The sequence below is a fragment of the Mustela nivalis genome (assembly GCF_964662115.1).
Source record: "Mustela nivalis genome assembly, chromosome: 18".
Classification (NCBI taxonomy): domain Eukaryota; kingdom Metazoa; phylum Chordata; class Mammalia; order Carnivora; family Mustelidae; genus Mustela; species Mustela nivalis.
In genome coordinates, this window is record NC_139037.1 from 42,766,761 (window position 1) to 42,787,431 (window position 20,671).

At 38.5% G+C, this 20,671-nt stretch overlaps 1 protein-coding gene and 1 long non-coding RNA gene across 4 annotated transcripts in view; one reads left to right on the top strand and one right to left on the bottom strand.

The window, feature by feature from the left end:
• The window catches only part of LOC309852429, a 64,712-nt gene extending 64,134 nt beyond the window's left edge, over nucleotides 1-578 (bottom strand). The window contains exon 1 of the long non-coding RNA XR_014305202.1: nucleotides 432-578. This is a non-coding gene — a long non-coding RNA (uncharacterized lncRNA). The remainder of the gene's footprint in view (nucleotides 1-431) is intronic.
• Nucleotides 579-619: 41 nt separating this feature from the next.
• On the top strand, nucleotides 620-19,728 carry ZNF260 (zinc finger protein 260). 3 transcript variants are annotated; one of them, XM_082709034.1, is made up of 3 exons: nucleotides 620-812; nucleotides 3,780-3,989; nucleotides 13,481-19,728. In XM_082709034.1, exon 3 carries the CDS (start codon nucleotides 13,943-13,945, stop codon nucleotides 15,179-15,181), a length of 1,239 nt encoding a protein of 412 aa, XP_082565160.1. In that variant the 5' UTR covers nucleotides 620-812; nucleotides 3,780-3,989; nucleotides 13,481-13,942; the 3' UTR covers nucleotides 15,182-19,728. The 3 variants fall into 3 exon arrangements, with proteins under 3 accessions (XP_082565160.1, XP_082565161.1, XP_082565159.1); XM_082709035.1 differs by having other exon boundaries at nucleotides 625-1,091; XM_082709033.1 differs by lacking the exon at nucleotides 620-812 and adding an exon at nucleotides 1,298-1,395.
• Nucleotides 19,729-20,671: the final 943 nt, after the last annotated feature.

Genomic DNA, 20,671 nt, shown 5'->3' on the forward strand with positions numbered 1-20,671 from the left:
AGTCACCAACACAATCTCCCCAAATTCACACAGTGCTGCTCAGTTGCACACCCACTACTAGACACAAATCACACCCTGCGTCACAACACCCTCCCTTCCCTTCCCACACGGCGCTCCACAGTTACAATACCCACGGCGGCTCAGTCACACAGCTCATTATGCTAGCACAAAAAGTGGAATACCAGGTCACACAGTCACAAGGGCATACCCACTACAGGGAACACAGTCACAGGTAACCCCCAACCACAGTGTTACACACGGTCACACATGAACAATCATACCACGGGGACTCACAGCGTTATGATACGCTAATCCACCCCCGCACACACGGTATCACACACATTCACAGTCGCACAATACACACATCACTTGACAGTCACAAAATTACACCACCGCCCCCTCCTCAGCCCCTTCTGCCCTAACAGACTTACTTAACACTCAGTCTCGGGCCCGGCGCCAGGCTCTGGGCTTTTTTCAACCCCTGCCTCCTCTGCAACGTATTTGTGGCCATAGCGCGCAGCTGAAAGCCCGCAGCTCGAGTCTAAATACCGCTCAGCTCAAAGCCGCCCGCCTCCCTGTGGGGAGGAGCGATGGACGCGCGATGCCTCCTGGGAAAAGTAGTTAAGCTCCGCACTAGCTATGGAGAAGGTAGCGGGCTTGAGTCGTGCGGGAGAGTCCGCCCGACCCTCGCCCACCCTGAACTGCGCCCCGAAATGTTTCGGTCTTACACCTTGGCTCCTACTTGGAGTGAGCCCGACATGCTTGGACTGAGTTTATTAAACCCCAAGGCACACCACTGCCCTCTCCCAAAGGTAGAGTTAAAAGACGTAGGTTATTAAACTGCGTCCTCTGACTCAGGGAGACAGTCCCACAAACTGGCGCAGGAAAAAAAGCGCGAAAAGCGCGCTCGAACCCCTGGAACTTATGGGAAATGTAGTCCGCAGTCAGAAAAGCGGAGGACCGGCCAATACCGACAGTTTCTGTCCGGTACTGAGCCCGGCGGAGCCCAGGAGACCTCTGGGAGTGCTAGCCAGCCCAAGGAGTGCGCAGGCGCAGACTTTCTGGCTCGCCATAGTCGTCTTTGTCTGCGGGTGAGTGCGGTTTCGGCCTCGCAAGGCGCAGCTCTGGGCGTGGGACCTGGGGTTCTGGGCTCAGAATCCGGTTAGGGAGGCTGTCGGGGAGGATTCTTAGAACCCGCGATAGGGCTGGGGTGGCTGAAGGGGAGGAATCGCTTTCTGTGACGTGCAGTGTTCAAAGCCTGCGCGGATGGGGGCAGGGGCACAGGAGGAAACTAGGGCGAGTTCGCGGGTGGGTTATGGAGGGTGTGAGAGGGTTGTAGGGGTATAACTGGCGTGAGAATTGTGTGGTTCCAAGTTTGTGAGGATGGGTGGCATGGTGAGCTTTATGGGGTAGCAACCTCAACCTCACTTTTCTCGTTTCTAAAATGATGATGATAAAGACGTATCTTTCCGGAATATCCATTTTTCTGAAAGAAAGGAAAATAGCTAAGACATCAAGAGAGAATAATTTTTAAAGCAATTTTTATATAAAGGCAGGCTCATTGTGGAGTAGGAAACAAAATCAGGATTAACAATTTTTAAAAGTAAATATTTCCGAAAAACTTGTTACTGAATTACTAGACTCCCCCTGTGCATGGACTTTTCGTAATTTGGAGGAACTTTGGTGAGGCAGCTTTGAGAAGCCCTGGACTAAGGAGGAGCTTTAAGAGCTAGTTTCTAGTAGTGTAGACAGCACAGAATTGTGAAGGATGTTACCCTGTCTTTGGTGCATAGATAACAAGTAACTGATTTAAGACCTCTTTGTTTCTTAGCGACGTGGCAGTGACTCGTAATTTGACCAGGTTTTCCCCAGACCAAATGGCCTTTGTAAATGTAATGAAACAAATTTTCTTCTATCGAGAACGACACTTTCTTTCAGTATTCTATCACACTTAACATAACTTTCAATAAAATGAAAAAGTATCACGGTACAAAAACTCAAATATGCACAAATAATATCTTTGGTATATACAAAAAGTAATGAGTAATATTTATGAAGACAGTACTTTATTTACAATAGCAACAAATCAGACGAAGCACCTTGGGATAAACAAGAAATATATAAAATCCATATAACACTAAACCCAAAAGACGACTTGAGCAAATGGAAATACATGTTATATCTTAGATTTTAAAAGTCTGCAAGGTATTTTGTTTCGTGAAGAAAGCTAAGTGCCTCTTTGGTAATATGTAATATACTACCTTTTTATTAAGTGGAAATAAGAATGTATATTTGTAGGTGCATAAAAAAACTTCTGAAGTTTACACAGAAAATAAAAAAGGTTGATGAGGATGGAAATGGAACAGCTAGGGCAAGGGTTAGAAACACATTTTTGCTTGCCTCTTTGTAGATTCCCATTTTTAACTGGAACGGAGAAATTAGGTTTCTGTGTTCACTCCATTACTTTTCAGTTGTTTAGCATTGTCTCATTTTTGAATGTTTCCTTGACTTCCAATATACTACTCATTTGAATAATTCCAGTCAAAACCAAGGAATAACCATTCCCCCAAAAAAAGCTCCATTAGCAACTTTTGTTTCTGTTTGTCCCTTAATTATTAGTGTTCCTAATTTTCTCACTTTGAGATATATATATACATATATATATATATATATATATAATTTATTTATTAGCCCTCTAAGAACAAAATTCCATTGCTGTGGCCTCACGTGTTAGGTGACTAACAAATGTCCATTCCTGTTTGAGCCAAATCCTGAGCTACTTACTCATATAGCCAAATTACCTAATGGACAGCTCCACCTTTATGTTGCCCAGGAACTTCAAACTCTTTATGCCCAAAATGTTAGCACTGATATCTCCTGCCTCCATCCAGTTCCCCTTTGTATTATCTGTTTTGTCAGTTCATAACACTGTCCAGCCAGATTTGAAGCCTTTTATATTTGAGTAAGGGAAGAGCTTTTGAGTAAGTCTGATTCTTGTCTGTCATAACCCATTACAAATTGGAGGCCCAGATTTCTTACACAAAATAAATGATAAATATGTATGTTTGCTGAATCAGTGAATGACCATGTAATTACAGAGCATTTATAATATTTAATTCCTCCTAGAGTAATATAACCTAAGTAAAATATTAGGCAGCTAAAAATTTTAAGAAATCTGATCATGAAGAATACATGAATAACTTCCTTTACATTTTATCCATATCATTTAAGGTTGATGACTTCAGATTTATGAGAACAGTGTTTTTATTGGGGAAAATGATCAAAACTGTGACTATTCAGTCAGGAGCAAGGCCACAAGTGGTACCTATTCCAAGATACCTGTTTAGGTTGTAATTCTGTAGAACTCTTAACAACTCAGTCTTGTAATTTCTCTGTATCGCCTAAATCCCTGAAAATGATGTTTCCCATTTCTGAAATGTGTGGAACCTTTTTAAAAAAAAATTTTATTTATTTATTAGAGAGCACACACACACACAAGCAGGGGGAAGGGACAGAGGGAGAAGAACAAGCAGGCTTCCCAAAGAGCAGGGAGCCCGATGTAGACTCAATTCCAGGACCCTGAGATCATGACCTGAGCTGAAGGCTGGTGCTTAATCGAGTGAGCCACCCAGGCACCCCTGTGTGGGGCCTTTAAATGGCATGATGGCTTTGGCCTGGGATGCAGAGTATAAATACTCTATTTTTCCATGTGCACACATGTATGCGTATGCACCAGCTTCTCAGCCAAAGAGTCATTAGTACTTTGTTCTCTTTCACAGGCCCTCTTCCTCGTGCATCCACAGGAACTGCACTTGCCTTGTCCTTTAAAACTTCCAGGAGTCCTATGGCCTCAATCTGAATTATGGGATGCTGCTTTGACCCTCAACAATAATGTCCAAGTCCTGTGTCACTGTGTTGGAAGTTTAAGGTGCCAGTTTAACAAGATCAATGGATGTCTGAGAGAGAAATGTGAAGGAGTTGCTATCCAGGTGAGTAAGAAAGAACCCACCAGGTATCAATGGGATAAAGGCTCATTAGAGTTACTCAACCTGCAACCTCTGAAAATTTTTTTGAGGCCATTGTCTTATCAGCCCTTATCTTTTGGAGTAACAATTGCTGAAATTCTTTAGATATCTAAATAACATTTCCAGATACACTTGCTTATCAGTGCTTTTTTTCTCTCAGATTCTGGGGGACTGGTTGCCCCTCTAAGCTCTCTTCTGGATGCCAGCCTCTTCATTTATAGTCTCAGTTTGATAAATTTTACAACTTACACGTTGTGTTCTCCCTTTCACTAACATTCTTCATTTTTTACTTCTCTTTAGATATCTAGACTCCTTCCCTTAAGCATTCAGTCATCTTGCCAAGGATTACAAGATCTGTATCTGTCAAATCTTAGCATGTAGATTCTTTTCTTTAAAATAAAACTTACTACAGATGCCTTGGCAGCTTAGGCGGTTGATCATCCAACTCTTGATTTTGGCTCGGGTTATGATCTCAGGGTCATGGAATAGGACCGGCATTGGACTCCATGCTGGACATGGAGCCTGCCTGGGAGGGAGTTTCCTCTCTCTCCCTCTCCCCGCCCATCCCCTGCTTGCTCTTTCTCTCTTAGAAAAAAAAAATTCTAATAAAATGTAATTTTCTGTCATTTCTCCCTACTTCCATTGTTATATTTTTCAGAGTTGAATTTTACCCTCTTATCCTATTTTGTTTTTTAAAATTAATTTATTTAATTTAAATAAATAGAGATTTTATTTATTTATTTATTTATTTGACAAAGAGAGACACAGCGAGAGAGGGAACACAAGCAGAGTCAGTGAGAGAGGGAGAAGCAGGCTTCCCACTGAGCAGGGAGCCCTATGTGGGGCCTGATCCCAGGACGCTGGGATCATGACCTGTGCCGAAGGCAGACACTTAATGACTGAGCCACCCAGGTACCCCTATCCTATTTCTTATTCTCTTCCTACCTCCAGCTATCATAGCACAACATTTCTCCCCCTCTTCCTTTTTGACAATATAAGCAAGCTCAGAAATTTGTCCTGACGTCCTATGAATTCACCTCTCTGTTACTTATAAAAATAAGTAATAGTATTCTCTTTAAAATCCAATACAGGGGCGCCTGGGTGGCTCCATAGGATAAAGCCTCTGCCATCTGCTCAGGTCATGATCCCAGGGTCCTGGAATCGAGCCCTGCATCGGGCTCTCTGCTCATCAGGGAGCCTGCTTCCTCCTCTCTCTCTGCCTGCTTCTCTGCCTACTTGTGATCTCTATCAAATAAATAAAATCTTTAAAAAAAATAAATTTTAAAAAATCCAATACATATACTCAATAGAAAAGTAAAATAATGGATATGTCTTTTCAATCCTGGCCCTTACTTCTCCTTTTCTGTTCCCCAGAAGCAGCCACTATTAACTGTGTATTCTTCTAAATGTGTTTATGAGTATACAAGGAGGCTTTCAAGCAGAACAATAACATGATTTAACTGTGACAAGAATAAACAGCTGTTGCTGTGTTGAGAAGAGTTACAAAGAGGCGAAGGCAAAAGTAGAAAGAACAATGAGGAGGGGCGCCTGGGTGGCTCAGTGGGTTAGGCCGCTGCCTTCGGTTCAGGTCATGATCTCGGGGTCCCGGGATCGAGTCCCGCATCGGGCTCTCTGCTCAGCAGGGAGCCTGCTTCCCTCTCTCTCTCTCTCTGCCTGCCTCTCCATCTACTTGTGATTTCTCTCTGTCAATAAATAAATAAATAAATAATCTTTAAAAAAGAAAAGAAAAAAAAAAGAACAATGAGGAGCCTGTTAAATAGTCCAGTCAAGGCATGATGTGGCTTACACTTTGGTGGTCCTAGTGAGTGAGGATTATGAGAAATGGCCAGATCCTAACCATATTTTGAAGATAAAGCCAACAGGATGTGGAGATGTAATAGGTGTGTGATCTAGGAGACAGTTGTTCAAGGCTTGAGCTACTGGGAAAATGAGGTTGCTATTTAATGAGATGAGAAGAATTTAGAGGGAGTTCATTTGGGAGAACAGGAGTTTGGTCTGGGGCAGGGTAAAACAGACCCCTGTTAGATATCCAAGTGCAGATTTTGAGTGGAGAGTGGATATGTGAATCAGTTGAGGGAAGAGGTCCAGACTAGTGTTTAAATATTTTCAAAATATTATATCAGAATGCACAAATGTCAAGCAAACTCTTAACTATATTATGTGGAGGGGCGCCTTAGTGGTTCAGTGGGTTGGGGCCTCTGCCTTCAGATCAGGTTATGATCCCAGCATAATGGAATCGAGCCCCAAGTTGGGGGTCTCTGCTTAGCGGGGAGCCTGCTTCCTCCTCTCTCTCTCTGCCCACTTCTCTGCCCACTTGTGATCTCTGTCTGCCAAATAAATAAATAAAATCTTTAAAAAAAAAAAAAAAAAAAACATGTTCTGTGGAAATGGTGACCTGTTAGAGCAGAGGTTGGCAAACTATATACTAGTACGTGCTTTTGTGAATATCGAAACATGGCCATCTACGGTGCATCTTGTCCATTCATTTTTTTATTGTCTGTGACTACTTTCTGCTACCACAAATGCTTGATTTGAGCCAGGCATTGGCAGATACATGATATTGTAAAGCATGCGACTAAAAAGTGTATCAGTCATGGTAAAGCTAAGTGACTATAATAAACCCTAAATGTACTGCTTTAAGGAATGTAAGAATTGATTTCCTGGTCATATAACAGTTAAGGTGGTGAGTAGTGAAGAGCTGCATGGTCGCTTTGGTCTTTGCAGTTCTTTAAGGATCAAGATTTCTTCCAGGTTGTCTCTTTTATCATTCACTTGTGGTTGAAACGGGATCAACAGTGCATTCCTGGTTCACAGCCAGGTGGAGGAGGAAGAAATCATCATATAGGGCCAAGAGGTCAATAAACTTTTTCTGTAAAGGTCCAGATAGTAAATATGTAAGGCTTTGTAGACCATAGGATTTCTGCTGCGACTACCCAGATCAGATATAACAGCACAAAAGTAGTTTGCTTAGGATTAGATTATCTTGATTTCTATTTTGAAAATATTTTTAAACCACAAGTTAAATGCTATTGAAAGAACCATTTTGCCTAGTTTTCAGATGATGTTGCCTAGTTCAGTTCAGAATTTTACAGTATGAGGGGCACCTGGGTGGCTAGGTCAGTTAAGGGTCCGACTCTTGATGTTGGCTCAGATCTTGATCTTGTGGTGAGTTCGAGCCCTGCGTTGGGCTCCACACTCAGTAAAGAGTCAACTTAAGATTCTCACTCTTTCTTTCCCTCTTAGCTCGCTCTGTTTTGCTCTCTAAAATAAATCTTTAAAAAAAATTTACAGTATTGGGACGCCTGGGTGGCTCAGTTGGTTAAGCAGCTGCCTTCGGCTCAGGTCATGATCCCAGCATCCTGGGATCGAGTCCCACATTGGGCTCCTTGCTCGGCAGGGAGCCTGCTTCTCCCTCTGCCTCTGCCTGCCATTCTGTCTGCCTGTGCTCGCTCTCTCCCCCTCTCTCTCTCTGATAAATAAATAAAATCTTTAAAAAAAAAATTTACAGTATGAAAAACTCAATTCTGATCAATATGTATGAAGTATATTGATGTCATCCCTATAAAACTTCAAGGAGTTTTAGTTACTAACAAGATGTTATTCCTGTTTTCTTTTCCCTTTTTTTTCTTTGAAGATTTTTTTTCTTTGAAAGGTTTTATTTATTTATTTGACGAGAGAGATCACAAGTAGGCAGAGAGGCAGGCAGAGAGAGGGGGAAGCAGGCTCCCCACTGAGCAGAGAGCCTGATGTGGGGCTCAATCCCAGGACCCTGGGATCGTGATCTGAGCCAAAGGCAGAGGCTTAACCCACTGAGCCACCCAGGGACCCCTATAGTTTTTTTAATAGTTCTTTTTATTTTAGTTGTATTTATTGAGAGGAACAATATGGTTAGTATTGGTTCTCATATTTAATATTATGCATTCTATTTTAAATTTGACCTCATCTTTTTATCCTTTACTATAGTATCTTTGATTTCCTTGTCTTGGATATAAATGTCTTTCCTTCTGAAAATTTGGAAAGCTTATTATATTTTATTATTTTATAATATTCTCCTGGTTGCCTTTACATTTGTAACTTTCTTAGTCTTCATCCTTCATTTCTTTAGCCCCCGCTAAGGAGTTATATGTATTTTATACATTAGTATGTTTTCAGTCTCCCTCCTCTCTTTACCACACAGTTGGTGATTGCGATTATTATTCTAGTTTTAAACAGGATCAGCCGCATTCTTCTTACCTTCCCCATCATATATATGAAATTGCATCTTTGTCTTTTTTTTTTTTTTAAAGATTTTGTTTATTTATTTATTTGACAGACAGAGATCACAAGTAGGCAGAGAGGCAGGCAGAGAGAGAGGAGGAAGCAGGCTCTCTGTAGAGAGCCCGATGTGGGGCCCGATTCCAGGACTCTGGGATCATGACCTGAGCCGAAGGCAGAGGCCTTAACCCACTGAGCCACCAAGGCGCCCCGCATCTTTGTCTTTGATTGTGCAGTAATCCATCTATCAAAGTCCTATCCATGGTTTCCCCTTGAACTTCATTTTTTATTAAAATGTATCATTATCGGGGCGCCTGGGTGGCTCAGTGGGTTAAAGCCTCTGCCTTCGGCTCAGGTCATGAACCCAGTGTCCTGGGATCGGGACCCACATCGGGTTGTCTGCTCCGCAGAGAGCCTGCTTCCTCCTCTCTCTCTCTCTCTGCCTGCCTCTCTGCCTACTTGTGATCTCTGTCTGTCAAATAAATAAATAAAATCTTAAAAAAATAATAATAATAAATAAAATAAAATGTATCATTATCACTTTCAGCCCAGTCTCTCTAATCTCTCTACTCCCATATCATATTATAGCTTCCAGAGCAACAGGATCCTAAGTACATACTCTTTTATATTTCTACTTCATGTTTAAGACACACATTAGAGCTCATTGAGAGAAAGGCCAGTATTTTATCCTTTGGATCTGCAGTCCTTAAGCACAAGCAAAATGATTATTAAATAATCAGTGATTGTTACAGAGCTTCAAGTATGGATTTATATTTTCAGCTTTATTGAGGTTTAATTTACATAAAAGTTACCATAAAAGTATATTATTTGATAAATTTGGTAATTGTATACAGTCAAAAAACGTACACCGAAACAAACATGCAGAACAGATTCATCAACAGTTCTTTGTACCCTTTTGCAATTGCACCATGCCCCCCCCCCCCAATCCCTGGTGATCACTAATTGGCTTTATGTACAATAGCTTGCTATTTCTAGAATTTCAATATAAATATGGTCATGTACTGCTTAATCGTTAACATTTAATTTAACTTTTTTGAAATTACTTCATATTGTATAGATTAATATTTCATTCCTTTTTATTGCTATTTTTATAAGTATGGACATAATTTGTCTATCCATCAGTTGATAGACATTTAGATTATTTCCATTTTGGGCTATTATGAATAATGCCATTATGAACATGCATATATTAAGTCTTTGTGCAAACATTCATATTAATTTTTCTTAAGTAAATGACTAGGAGTGGGATTGGTACATAGAATAGTAAGTGTATATTTAACTTTAAAAAACACTCTCAGATTGTGCTCCAAAGTAGTTGAACTATTTTTCATCCCCACCTACTACTCCCATCATTCAGAGTTCTAGTTGCTTCACAGTCTCACACTTGGTTTGGTAGTTTTTTAGCTTTAGCCATATTAGTGGGTGTGTAATGGATCTCACTGAGTTGTTTTTTTGTTTTTTTAGGATTTTATTTATTTATTGGAGAGAGAGACAGAGGGAGAATGAACAGGGGGTAGGGGCATAGTGACAAGCAGACTCCCAGCTGATCAGGGAGACCGAGATGGGACTTGATCTCAGAATCCTGAGGTCATGACCTAAGCAAAAGGCAGACACTTAACCCACTAAACCTTGCTGGCACCCCTTACTGGGATTTTAATAGGCATTTCTGATCACTAGTTAAAATGAACGTCTAATATACTTCATCCATATATCTGATGTTGTAAAATGTCTGTTCTAGTCTTTTGCCCATTTTAAAAACTAGATTGTTTATCTTTTTGAATTTTTTGTTAACTGTGTTTTTGAAGGGCATTAGTTTGTTTGTTTTTAAGATTTTTATTTATTTGACAGAGAGAGACACAATGAGAGAGGGAACACAAGCAGAGGGAGTGGAAGAGGGAGAAGCAGGCTTCCCACTGAGCAGAGAGCCCTATTTGGGGCTGGATCCCAGGACCCTGGGACTCTAGGATCATGACCTGAGCCGAAGGCAGACACTTAAGGACTGAGCCACCCAGGCACCCCTGAAGGGCATTAGTTTTTAATTTTGATGAAGTCTACCATTTTTTCTTTGTATATGAATAGTTTTAACACTTATTTGAGGTCTTTGTTTCAGTTTGAGTGAGTTTTTACATATGGCATAAAGGTTGAGGGCTTTTGTTTTCTAATTATGTAAATTATAGCATTGATATGAGGGATAATGTACTACCAGAGTCAGTTCTTGCAATGGTTTATAAGAAATTCAGGAGAGGCACCTGGCTGGCTCAGTCCATAGAGCATGGGACTATGATCTCAGGTTTGTAAGTTTGAGCCCCACTTTGGGTGCATCAGGGTCCCTGCTCAGCAGGAAGCCTGCTTCTCCCTCTCCCATTCCTCCTGCTTGCGTTCCCCTCTCTCTCTCTCTGTCAAATAAATAAATAAATAAATTTTTAAAAGATTGCTTAAAAATAAAATCTTTAAGATAAAATCTTTCAAAAAAAGAAAAAATGAAGCTAAAATTTTGAGAGGGACAAGACAGATCAGGATCACATGGAAGATTTCCACTTAGTGGACAGGAAGCAATTATAAAATAAAAAGTTCCAAGGGAAGACAAGAAAACAGCTCTTCACAAAAGAGCTTTGGTGCCACTTATTTCAGGCATAATGAAAGGAAAGGAAAGGAAAACTGAAATTGATGGCAGGAACAGTTTCTGTATCTAGAAATGATAGTATCAATCATCAAAATACTGCAGTAAAGCAGATTTCAAAGCAAAAATGACTGTTTTCTGGCCTATTTTCCTTTTTTTTCACTAAATCTATGTGTACTTTGTTTAGCCATGTGAAACTCCATTGCAACCAGATAAAAAGAGCAAAGTCTATAGTTACTGTACAATTATAGGTCAGTTCAAGTTGAAAGGCTCAAGTCAAGGACATCTCTGTAGATATAACGAATTGGGGCCTTTAAAAGTGAAATAGGGGGTACCTGGCTGGCTCAGTCAGAGCAGTGTACAACTCTTGATCTCAGGATTATGAGTTCGAGTCTCACGTGGGGTGTAGACATTAAATAAATAAAAGACTTTTTTTTTAATGTGAAATAGGATTATAGTTTTATTTGTTCCATCCTTCCTGCCCCACATAGGCAACACTTTGATCTCATTTAACTGAGGCTACCAGTGTTTATTCCCACATTTTATACAGCTATTTTGCCTACTTTTGATTTAACCATTTTAAAACAATATCAGCTTGGGAGCAACTGGCTGGCTTAGTTGGTAGGGCATGTCACTCATGATCTCAGGGTTGTAAGTTTGAGCCTGACAATGGGTGGAGAAATTACATAAAAATAAAATACTTTAGGGGCACCTGGGTGGTACAGTTGGTTAAGTGTCCAACTCTTGGTTTCAGCTCAGGTAGGGATCGCAGGGTTCTGAGATCAAGCCCCCTGTCGGGCTCTACATTCAGTGTGGAGTCTGCTTAAGTTTCTTTTCTCCCTATGCCCCTCCCCATCTTTTCTTTCTCTCTAAAATAAATAAAATAAAATCTTTTAAAATACATCATTTATATATATAGTCAGATTGTTAACATGCAGGGATCCAGAAAATTTCCTGCATTCATTTTCCTTTGTATTTTCTCTGGAACTCCTTTAAGGAAATGTTGAACCTCCTCGATACCTCTACTAACCCACAAATTTCCAGTCATTATTTCTTTCTCCCTTTGTTCTTTGCATTCTTCCTTTTTTGATTCTGGGAGATTTCCTGGACTTTTTTCCCCCAAAGCTATTGAATTTTTTAGGTCAACATAATATTGTTTATTTGCAAAAAGCATTTCTGTAGGGGCGCCTGGGTGGCTCAGTGAGTTAAAGCCTCTGCCTTTGGCTCAGGTCATGATCTCAGGGTCCTAGGATCGAGCCCTGCATCAGGCTCCCTGCTCACTGGGGAGCCTGCTTCCCTTCTTCTCTCTTTGCCTGCCTCTCTGCCTACTTGTGATCTCTGTCAAATAAATAAATAAGATCTTTAAAAAAATACTTCTTTATAGAAGTTAATATGTCAGTGCTATACAACCTTTTAGCTTTCTGTAATACTAATTATAATATTGTATGTGTGTTCTTTTGTTCCTTTTCTTGTTTTGTTTGTTTGTTTGTTTTGATTTGTTTTCCTGTTTGTTTTGATCTATCTTTCACCTTAGGGCTTTCATCAAATTTTTGTGATCTTTAGTGCTGTATTAATATTTAACAATGAGGTACCTGAAATATTACTGTAATCTGTGTGCAAGGTTGGGGCTTATAAAATGGTGGGCTTTGCTGTGCATCATTCAGTCAGATATTTAGATGTTTCTTTTATATGACTCCATATGTTAATATCTATAAATGTTTTCATGGTCTTCTCATTTTTTCAGAAAAGAACCCCTCCATTGCCTGACACCAGCAACCACCAGCACTTCTAACAAGCAGCAGTAGAAAGGGGTTGGGGCCCTAGTCTGCATATGAACTTTTGCTCATTACCTTCTTTTTAATATGTTACTGTGATCTTCTATGCCTGTCATCACTATATTTGGAGCATCCCATTTATACCATTAGTTGCTGCTTTTATAATTTTTATAAGTCTCCCCTTTGTGTTGCCAGCTGTGTCCCAAATAACCTTGGTTGTAGGTGTCAGCCCCTTCTGCTGGCTTTCTATTTAAGTCATTCGATTCTGCTGTTAATTTACAGTTATTTGCTTTCTTTTCAAAATTTCCTAAAACTTTTCATCCACTGATATCTCCTCAACCTCTTAATGTTTATGAGCATATGCCCTTCATCTCTTAACTGTTATTTAATGGAGTTTCAGAAAGATACAGAATCTTATTTAATCACACATCCTTTTTTAATAATAATTCTTTTCATTTCCCTTCATTCCCTTCAATTCCCTTCATCCTATATAATAAAAGCAGTTTAAGCTACATGTATCTATGAATGTTATTTGTATCTATGCTTTCTTTTATAATGGTAGACTAGGTTTGAAATGAGTCTATTTTATAATACCACGTTTCTGAAATTATATTAATAATACTGGGGAAAAAATCACAAGTAGAGTGATACTGATGATGATAACAGCTATTTTATTGAATTTTTACTACATGCTAGGCATGGTATGTTATTAGCTCTTTTCAATGATTCTTTTGTTGTTTGTTCTGTTTTGTATTCCCTTTTAGAAAAGGTCTGGGAAATATATAAGTCAATAGACACAACATGGAAGACATGTGAATTAAGTTTCCTCCTTCTCCATGGAAATACAGCTAAGAAGAAATTCAGAAAACCTGGGTAACAGAAAAGTATTTCCTCTAAACACAGACACTAATTTTTTAAGATTATATCTCTGTGTATGGGGTTCAGTTTAAGGAAGTTTAGAACATAGTTTATACTTCAGTGTAAGAGAAGTGATCTAAGAAAGATCGATTAAGAATACAATGATGTTATATATTTCATTCCAATCTGTAATTGTCTAGTCTCAGTATAAACAGTGCAAAGTCTTTCATCATAAATTCAACTTCATTAGCCACCTGAGGATTAATATTGGAGAGAAAACACATGAATTTGATGAATGTGGAAAAGCTTTTATCTATGTCAAATGTCAAGAAATACTGAGGAATTCTTGTTGGAAAAAATATCTGTGCATGATAAGAATGTTGGAAAGCCTTCAGCCTGAAGCAGATCTCCTTCAGCATGATCAGATTCATAGTAGAGAGAAACCTCATGAATGCAATGAATGTGGAAAAACCTTTAGCCTGAAGCAAAACCTCATAGAGCATAAGAAAATGCATACTGGAGAAAAATCACATGAATGTACTGAATGTGGTAAAGTATTCTCTCGAGTCTCATCCCTTACTCTACATTTGAGAAGTCATACAGGAAAGAAACCATATAAATGTAATAAATGTGGAAAAGCCTTCAGCCGGAAAAGAAACTTCCTTTCTCACCAGAAACATCATACTGGAGAGAAACTTTATGAATGTGGGAAAGCTTCTATTCAGATGCCAGGTCTCATTAAACATCAGAGAAATAATACTGGAAACAAACCCTATGCATGTAAGGAATGTGGAAAAGCCTTCAGTGGCAAATCATATCTCACTGAGCATGAGAAAATTCATACGGGAGAGAAACCATTTGAATGTAATCAATGTGGAAGAGCCTTTAGCCAGAAGCAATACCTCATTAAACATCAGAATATCCACAGTGGAAAGAAACCCTTTAAATGTAACGAATGTGGAAAAGCCTTTAGCCAGAAGGAAAACCTCATCATCCATCAAAGAATACATACTGGAGAGAAACCATATGAATGCAAAGGGTGTGGGAAAGCTTTCATTCAGAAGTCTAGCCTCATTAGACACCAGAGAAGTCATACAGGAGAGAAACCCTATATATGTAAAGAATGTGGGAAAGCCTTCAGTGGCAAATCAAATCTCACTGAGCATGAGAAAATTCATATTGGAGAGAAACCCTATAAATGTAATGAATGTGGAACAATCTTTAGGCAGAAGCAATACCTCATTAAACATCACAATATTCATACAGGAGAGAAACCTTATGAATGTAATAAATGTGGAAAAGCCTTCTCTCGAATCACATCACTCATTGTACATGTGAGAATTCATACGGGTGATAAACCTTATGAATGTAAAATATGCGGGAAAGCCTTCTGTCAAAGCTCATCTCTTACTGTTCATATGAGAAGCCATACAGGTGAGAAGCCCTATGGTTGCAATGAATGTGGGAAAGCCTTCTCTCAGTTCTCAACTCTTGCTCTGCATATGAGAATCCATACTGGAGAAAAACCTTACCAGTGTAGTGAATGTGGGAAAGCTTTTAGCCAGAAGTCACATCATATTAGACACCAGAGAATTCATACTCACTAAAAGCTCTACGAATGCCTTGAATTTAGGAAAACTTTCATCAGAACTCACACTTTAAGGGTATACTGAAAATTCGTTTTATAATAAAGCGACGTGAATGTGGAAAATACTTCAACAACTCAAAATTTAAATACTAACAATTTTAGTAAGTATCGTAATATCATGAAAACCTCTATTCCCAGAACTCCCACAACAGACACTGTTAATGATGTACTTTTAGGAGCGATCTCATTAAGTACGGATCCAGTCATGAGCGCTAAGCAACATGGTTCTGGAAGGCCTCCCTGATGCATGAAGAGGTATAAAGATTTGACACTGAGAGACAAAATTGTCATTTTAAAAGTGTTTCACTACATATGTAATCAGAATTATTTGTTCTTGATTCATTTGTAGAAATCAGAGATTGGGACAGAATATTGTATTCAGAAACATGCATGCGTTTATAGGGAATTGTTAATTGATAGAGGTGGTTTCAAGGTTGGTAGGGAAATTAAATCATGGATGATTCAAAAAATGGTCTCAGGGTAACTGACTCTTCATGTGGAAAAATAATAGATCTCTGCTGTGGTAATACCTTAAAGTATTTATTATGAAATCCAAAAGTATCGAAGACTAAAATGCAAAAAGCAAAACTTCGTAATATAAGAATTTTGTAGGAGAATGTTTTAAAACCTTCATAGAGTAGGAGGGAATTTCTAAAATAGATTCCAGGATACTCTCAAGTATACATGCATATCCCCAAGAAACCAATACATGTGTCTAGGGAGTCATGTATCTTTATGTTGAAGCATGAATTACATTAGCAAAAAAACTGGAAACAAATGTCTGTTGTTTGTGAAATGGATAAAAAAAATGTGTTATAGGCACATAGCAGAATATTCTCTAGTAGTTAAGTATAACAGGTGATATATATTTAAATATATTAACAGAGAAAGACCTGAAAAGTCATGTAGAGTAAAAACAACGAAGGGATAAATATAATCATAACTGTGAATTTGAATTAAATCAACACTAGCAAACACTAGTATTAAGTGTTGATTATGGATAAACATTTTTATGTAAAACTAAAGAATAGATTGGAAAGATACACACTCGAATTCCTAAAGGTGATTGCCTCTAGAAAGAATGGTAGTGGGAAAGAAATGGGACCAACCGTGGTAGTTAGATACTTCAGTTTTGTATCTAAACGTCTATCATAGGGGCACCTGGGTGGCTCAGTTGGTTAAATACCTATCATTAAAAAGATTCTAAGTAAATATAACAAAATGTTAGTTACCTCTGGGTTGTGGTAATATATGTGTTCTTTTCTTTGTGATATTTCTGAAAATAAAAATACATAGAGGTAGGAAAGCTGTACATGGAGTATATGTAATAATAGACTCCCAATCCCAGATAGATATTAATATTTTATAGGAAATATTTCTAAAATCATATCTTTACTGTAAATCATTTCTTAAAATTGGGATGGTAGCTTAATTTAAATTTACTCTTGCATGTGACATCACTAATCTGTGATCTCTACTTAAAATTATAGCATGAATGTGCTACAGGTTGGTTGAGTTACACACATTTAAGGATCATACCATTTAATAATACATGCACAGACTTGATATTAAGAATTGGTTTCTGCTGAAAATATTTATCAGAAACTTTAAAAGTACACATAACCAGAATTGGCATTAAAGATTTGGTGTTTTAAAATGAGGAAACCAAGCTACCCTTAAATTTTTAAATATGCCACTGAGTAAAATGTCAACTCTTGCATTTCACCTTCAGTTTTAACCTCACTTTTTTTTTCTATTCTGCTAGATATACTCAACCAATCCCCCATTTGTTTCCTTGCAGAAAATGGTGCTAAAAAAGGAGATCTGAGACCTAAACAATATTCTTATATTTGAAGCAAATCTTTTTGAGGGTTTTTGTTTACTTGGTCCCTTTCCACAACAGCTTGACATATAAAAAGTTGTTAGTGCTCTTTTCGAATAGTGATAAAAATGTGTAGCCAACATTCAAATCTTAGGCATATTTCAAATATATCAGTTTCTTTTAAATTCAAAATAATGAAATGCTAATAGAACCATACCACTACACTGCTTGTTAGTGGTTTTGATGGTTGGTCTTAAGATAAGATTATAAATGCCAGGGAACTGATTTGTCTGGGGTAACATACCCAAATAACATGTCTATCTACATGAATCTAAATTATCCTCTATTTTCTTCCATTACTCAGTAAGCATTTCTCTCATATTTCTTAAGTGTTTTTGATTGCCTTTGAGCTTGTGCAGCTTTGAAGTCACCAGAGCAACTAAGAACTCTCAGTTCAGACTAAACTAGGATTACCTTTTGGTGCCTATAGTTAGCTAGTGCCAGGGTGCAACAATGATTAGGATCGTCACATAGAGTAAGATGAGTAATATCTGTGATACTGTATACTTTAAATTTACTCTGACATTCCCCTGTTGATTCAACTTTTTGGTAGTTACTTGTCACCACAAACAACACTATGGTAAATACTCTCAAAATCAGACTTAAATTTCAGATGTTTTTATTTCTGGGGGATAGGTTACAGGCAAGACATTGTTAGATCAAAGGACATAGGCTATTTTTTTAACTTTTATAGATGCTATCATTTTCAAAAACACAACTTTCCTTTAACCCTGCAACGGATGGTAACATACTACTTAAATTCATATTTAATGAATGTAACCACTTGCTCCTAGATTTGCTTCTTTGTTAATTTTCATATTGTTAGCTCTTTAATAGACATTAGGAATTGTCTAATTTTTGTTATAAAAATGATTTTTCCATAAAAATACTCTAAATTTCTGTGTAACCAGATATGTATTAATTTTTTCTAAGCTTATGGGTTGGTTAAGAAGATACTTTAACCTCTAGATTGTCTATTTCTTAGGTTTTCTTGCAAGTTGTTTATTATTTGCTTTTTTCAATATGTAAATATTAATCCATTTAGAACTTAATTTTTAATGTCATTTGAAATGAGGATTCCTTGTTATTTTCTTCTGGATGGGTTTCCAGTTATACAAGCACAATTTGTTAAAATAACCCATCTACTTAGCAGCCAGTCACACAGTTCTGACACCAACTTGTGGTGTCCACCAGCAGCAATCATGGATTTGAACCAGCAATCAAAGAGAACAGGCTTTAACCCAGTTTATTATTAGCCTTGCCCTGACCAAAACAAACAAACAAACAAAAACATAACTGCCTTCACAATACTGCAACTGCCCAAGCAAGCAGCACAAGCTTCCAGGGCCTCCGTGTGGCTCAGGGGAGAAAAGGTCAGAATGGGTGTGGTTCACCTAAGCGCTGGAGAACACTAACATGCTCATCCAGGACATCTTATGATAACCCACTACTGCATCCGCGTGGTGTGTCCCCATGCAGCACACCCAGTTGTAAGACTGATACCCACTTGAGCACAGTGAAACTGCTGCCTTGGTTTCCCAAGATTTATTATGCCTTAGTTCCATAGGCTATCGATGTCTACATGCCAATTCACAGTTCTCCCCACCACCAACCAGGTACAAATGAGGAATCTACAGTAGCTGTTTTCATCAAGGAAACTGGTAGAAAGTCAAATCTAAGGTCATCTTTCCAGATATGGGTCAGTGGGAGAGGCCTGTTCTTAATTCCTCACCAACTCCATCCTTTTCTATTCAGCTGAAACTCAGCTATATAATCCTTTATCCAGATGATTTTTTCCTCATTCAACTGAAACTGCCTTGTACTTTCATTTATACCAAGACCTATTTCTGTATTCTCTTGTTTCACTAATCTATTTTTCTACTTCTATACTAATTCCATATTAATAAGTTGGTTTAACATTAGCCTTACTGTATTTTGATACTGCATAACAGACCAAGTCCTTGCCGTTTTTCATTGTTTTATTGGCTATTCTAAGTTTTCTTCCTATATAATTGAAGAGTGTGTTCTCAAAATACAAAAACCCTTTGATACTCAAGTTGGAACTGCATTAAATTTATATATTTATTTTGGGAGAAAGGACATTTGGATTTTAAGGCTTTCTGACCCAAATTGTAGTGTGCCTTTGCATTTGTTCAAACTGTAATCATGTCTTTCAGCATGAGGGTCCTAAATAAAGGGATTTGAATGCCATCCCTGCTTAATATTATATTTTAAAAACTTTGCTAGTTGCGTGAATGAGAAAAGTCCATATTATGGACTAAACGTTTGTAGCCCCCTCAGAATTCATACTTCAAAGCCCTGATCCCTAGTGTGATGGTATTTGGAGATGGGGCTCTTAGGAAGTAATTAGATTTAGATTAGGTCTTGAGGGTGGGACACTCATGATGGGAACAGTACCCATATATAGAAGTGGAAGATAGAGATTATACGAAGAGATTTCTTTCTCCATGCATACACTGAGGAAAGGTCATGTGAGTGCAGCACAGTGAGAAAACAGCTGTCTACACCAGGAATTGGACCTTCACCAGGATTTGCCAGCACTTTGATCTTGGGATTTCCCAGCCTCTAGAACTGTAAGAAATAAATGTCTGTTGTTTAAACCACCCAGTCTATGGTATTTTGTTTTAATGCCTGAACTAAGACAATCCCTTTCCTGCTTAATTCTCCTGTGCTCCTAGTATATGGTAAGACAAAAGCACTTTTCATTAGGAGAGTAAAATCCCAACTACATTATTAATAAGGTCTAATTTTTAGCAATTTATAAAACTTCCCCTACCTTATTCATTTAAAAATAAAAATTGGTGAAACAGTAAAAGTCAAAAATACAGTTCCGGGGGTGACATCTTGAAAATGTTGAACTAGGAATCATCAAGCTATCATTCCCTTACAGAAACTTAAAAAAGCCAAAAAACTTCCTTTGTAGTACCTCTGGAAATTAGTCAGTGGTTTATACAAACAAGCAAATGCCCAAGCAAGTCAAAAGCCATTGTCAAATGTTAGTATCTTTTGTGTCATTTTTATTTTTGTGCCAACCCTCCCTGGCATGGTATTGATAATGGTCTTGAGCGGGTGGCAACCCAGTTTCCCCCTCAAATTGGAGGAAGCAGAGTGGACCATGTTTGTAAATTATTGTGTACATCCATTCTAACCTTTCTTGAGGATGCATGAAGGAAGGATGCAAGTACCATCTGTTTGACAATACTCAAAATGCAGAGTGGGGAAAAGGAGCAGGCACTGCTCATAAAACCTACAAGATGGGGGCGCCTGGGTGGCTCAGTGGGTTAAAGCTTCTGTCTTCGGCTCGGGTCATGGTCTCAGGGTCCTGGGATCGACCCCCACATCGGGCTCTCTGCTCGGCAGGGAACCTGCTTCCCCCTCTCTCTCTGCCTGCCTCTCTGCCTACTTATGATCTCTGTCAAATAAATAAACTCTTAAAAAAAAAAAAACCTACAAGACTGCAAATCCACGTCTGAATATAAGACTGGGCAAGTTGAGATGCACAGTCATGGAGCAGGGTGAGGGTCCGTGGAGGGAAAAATTCTAAGA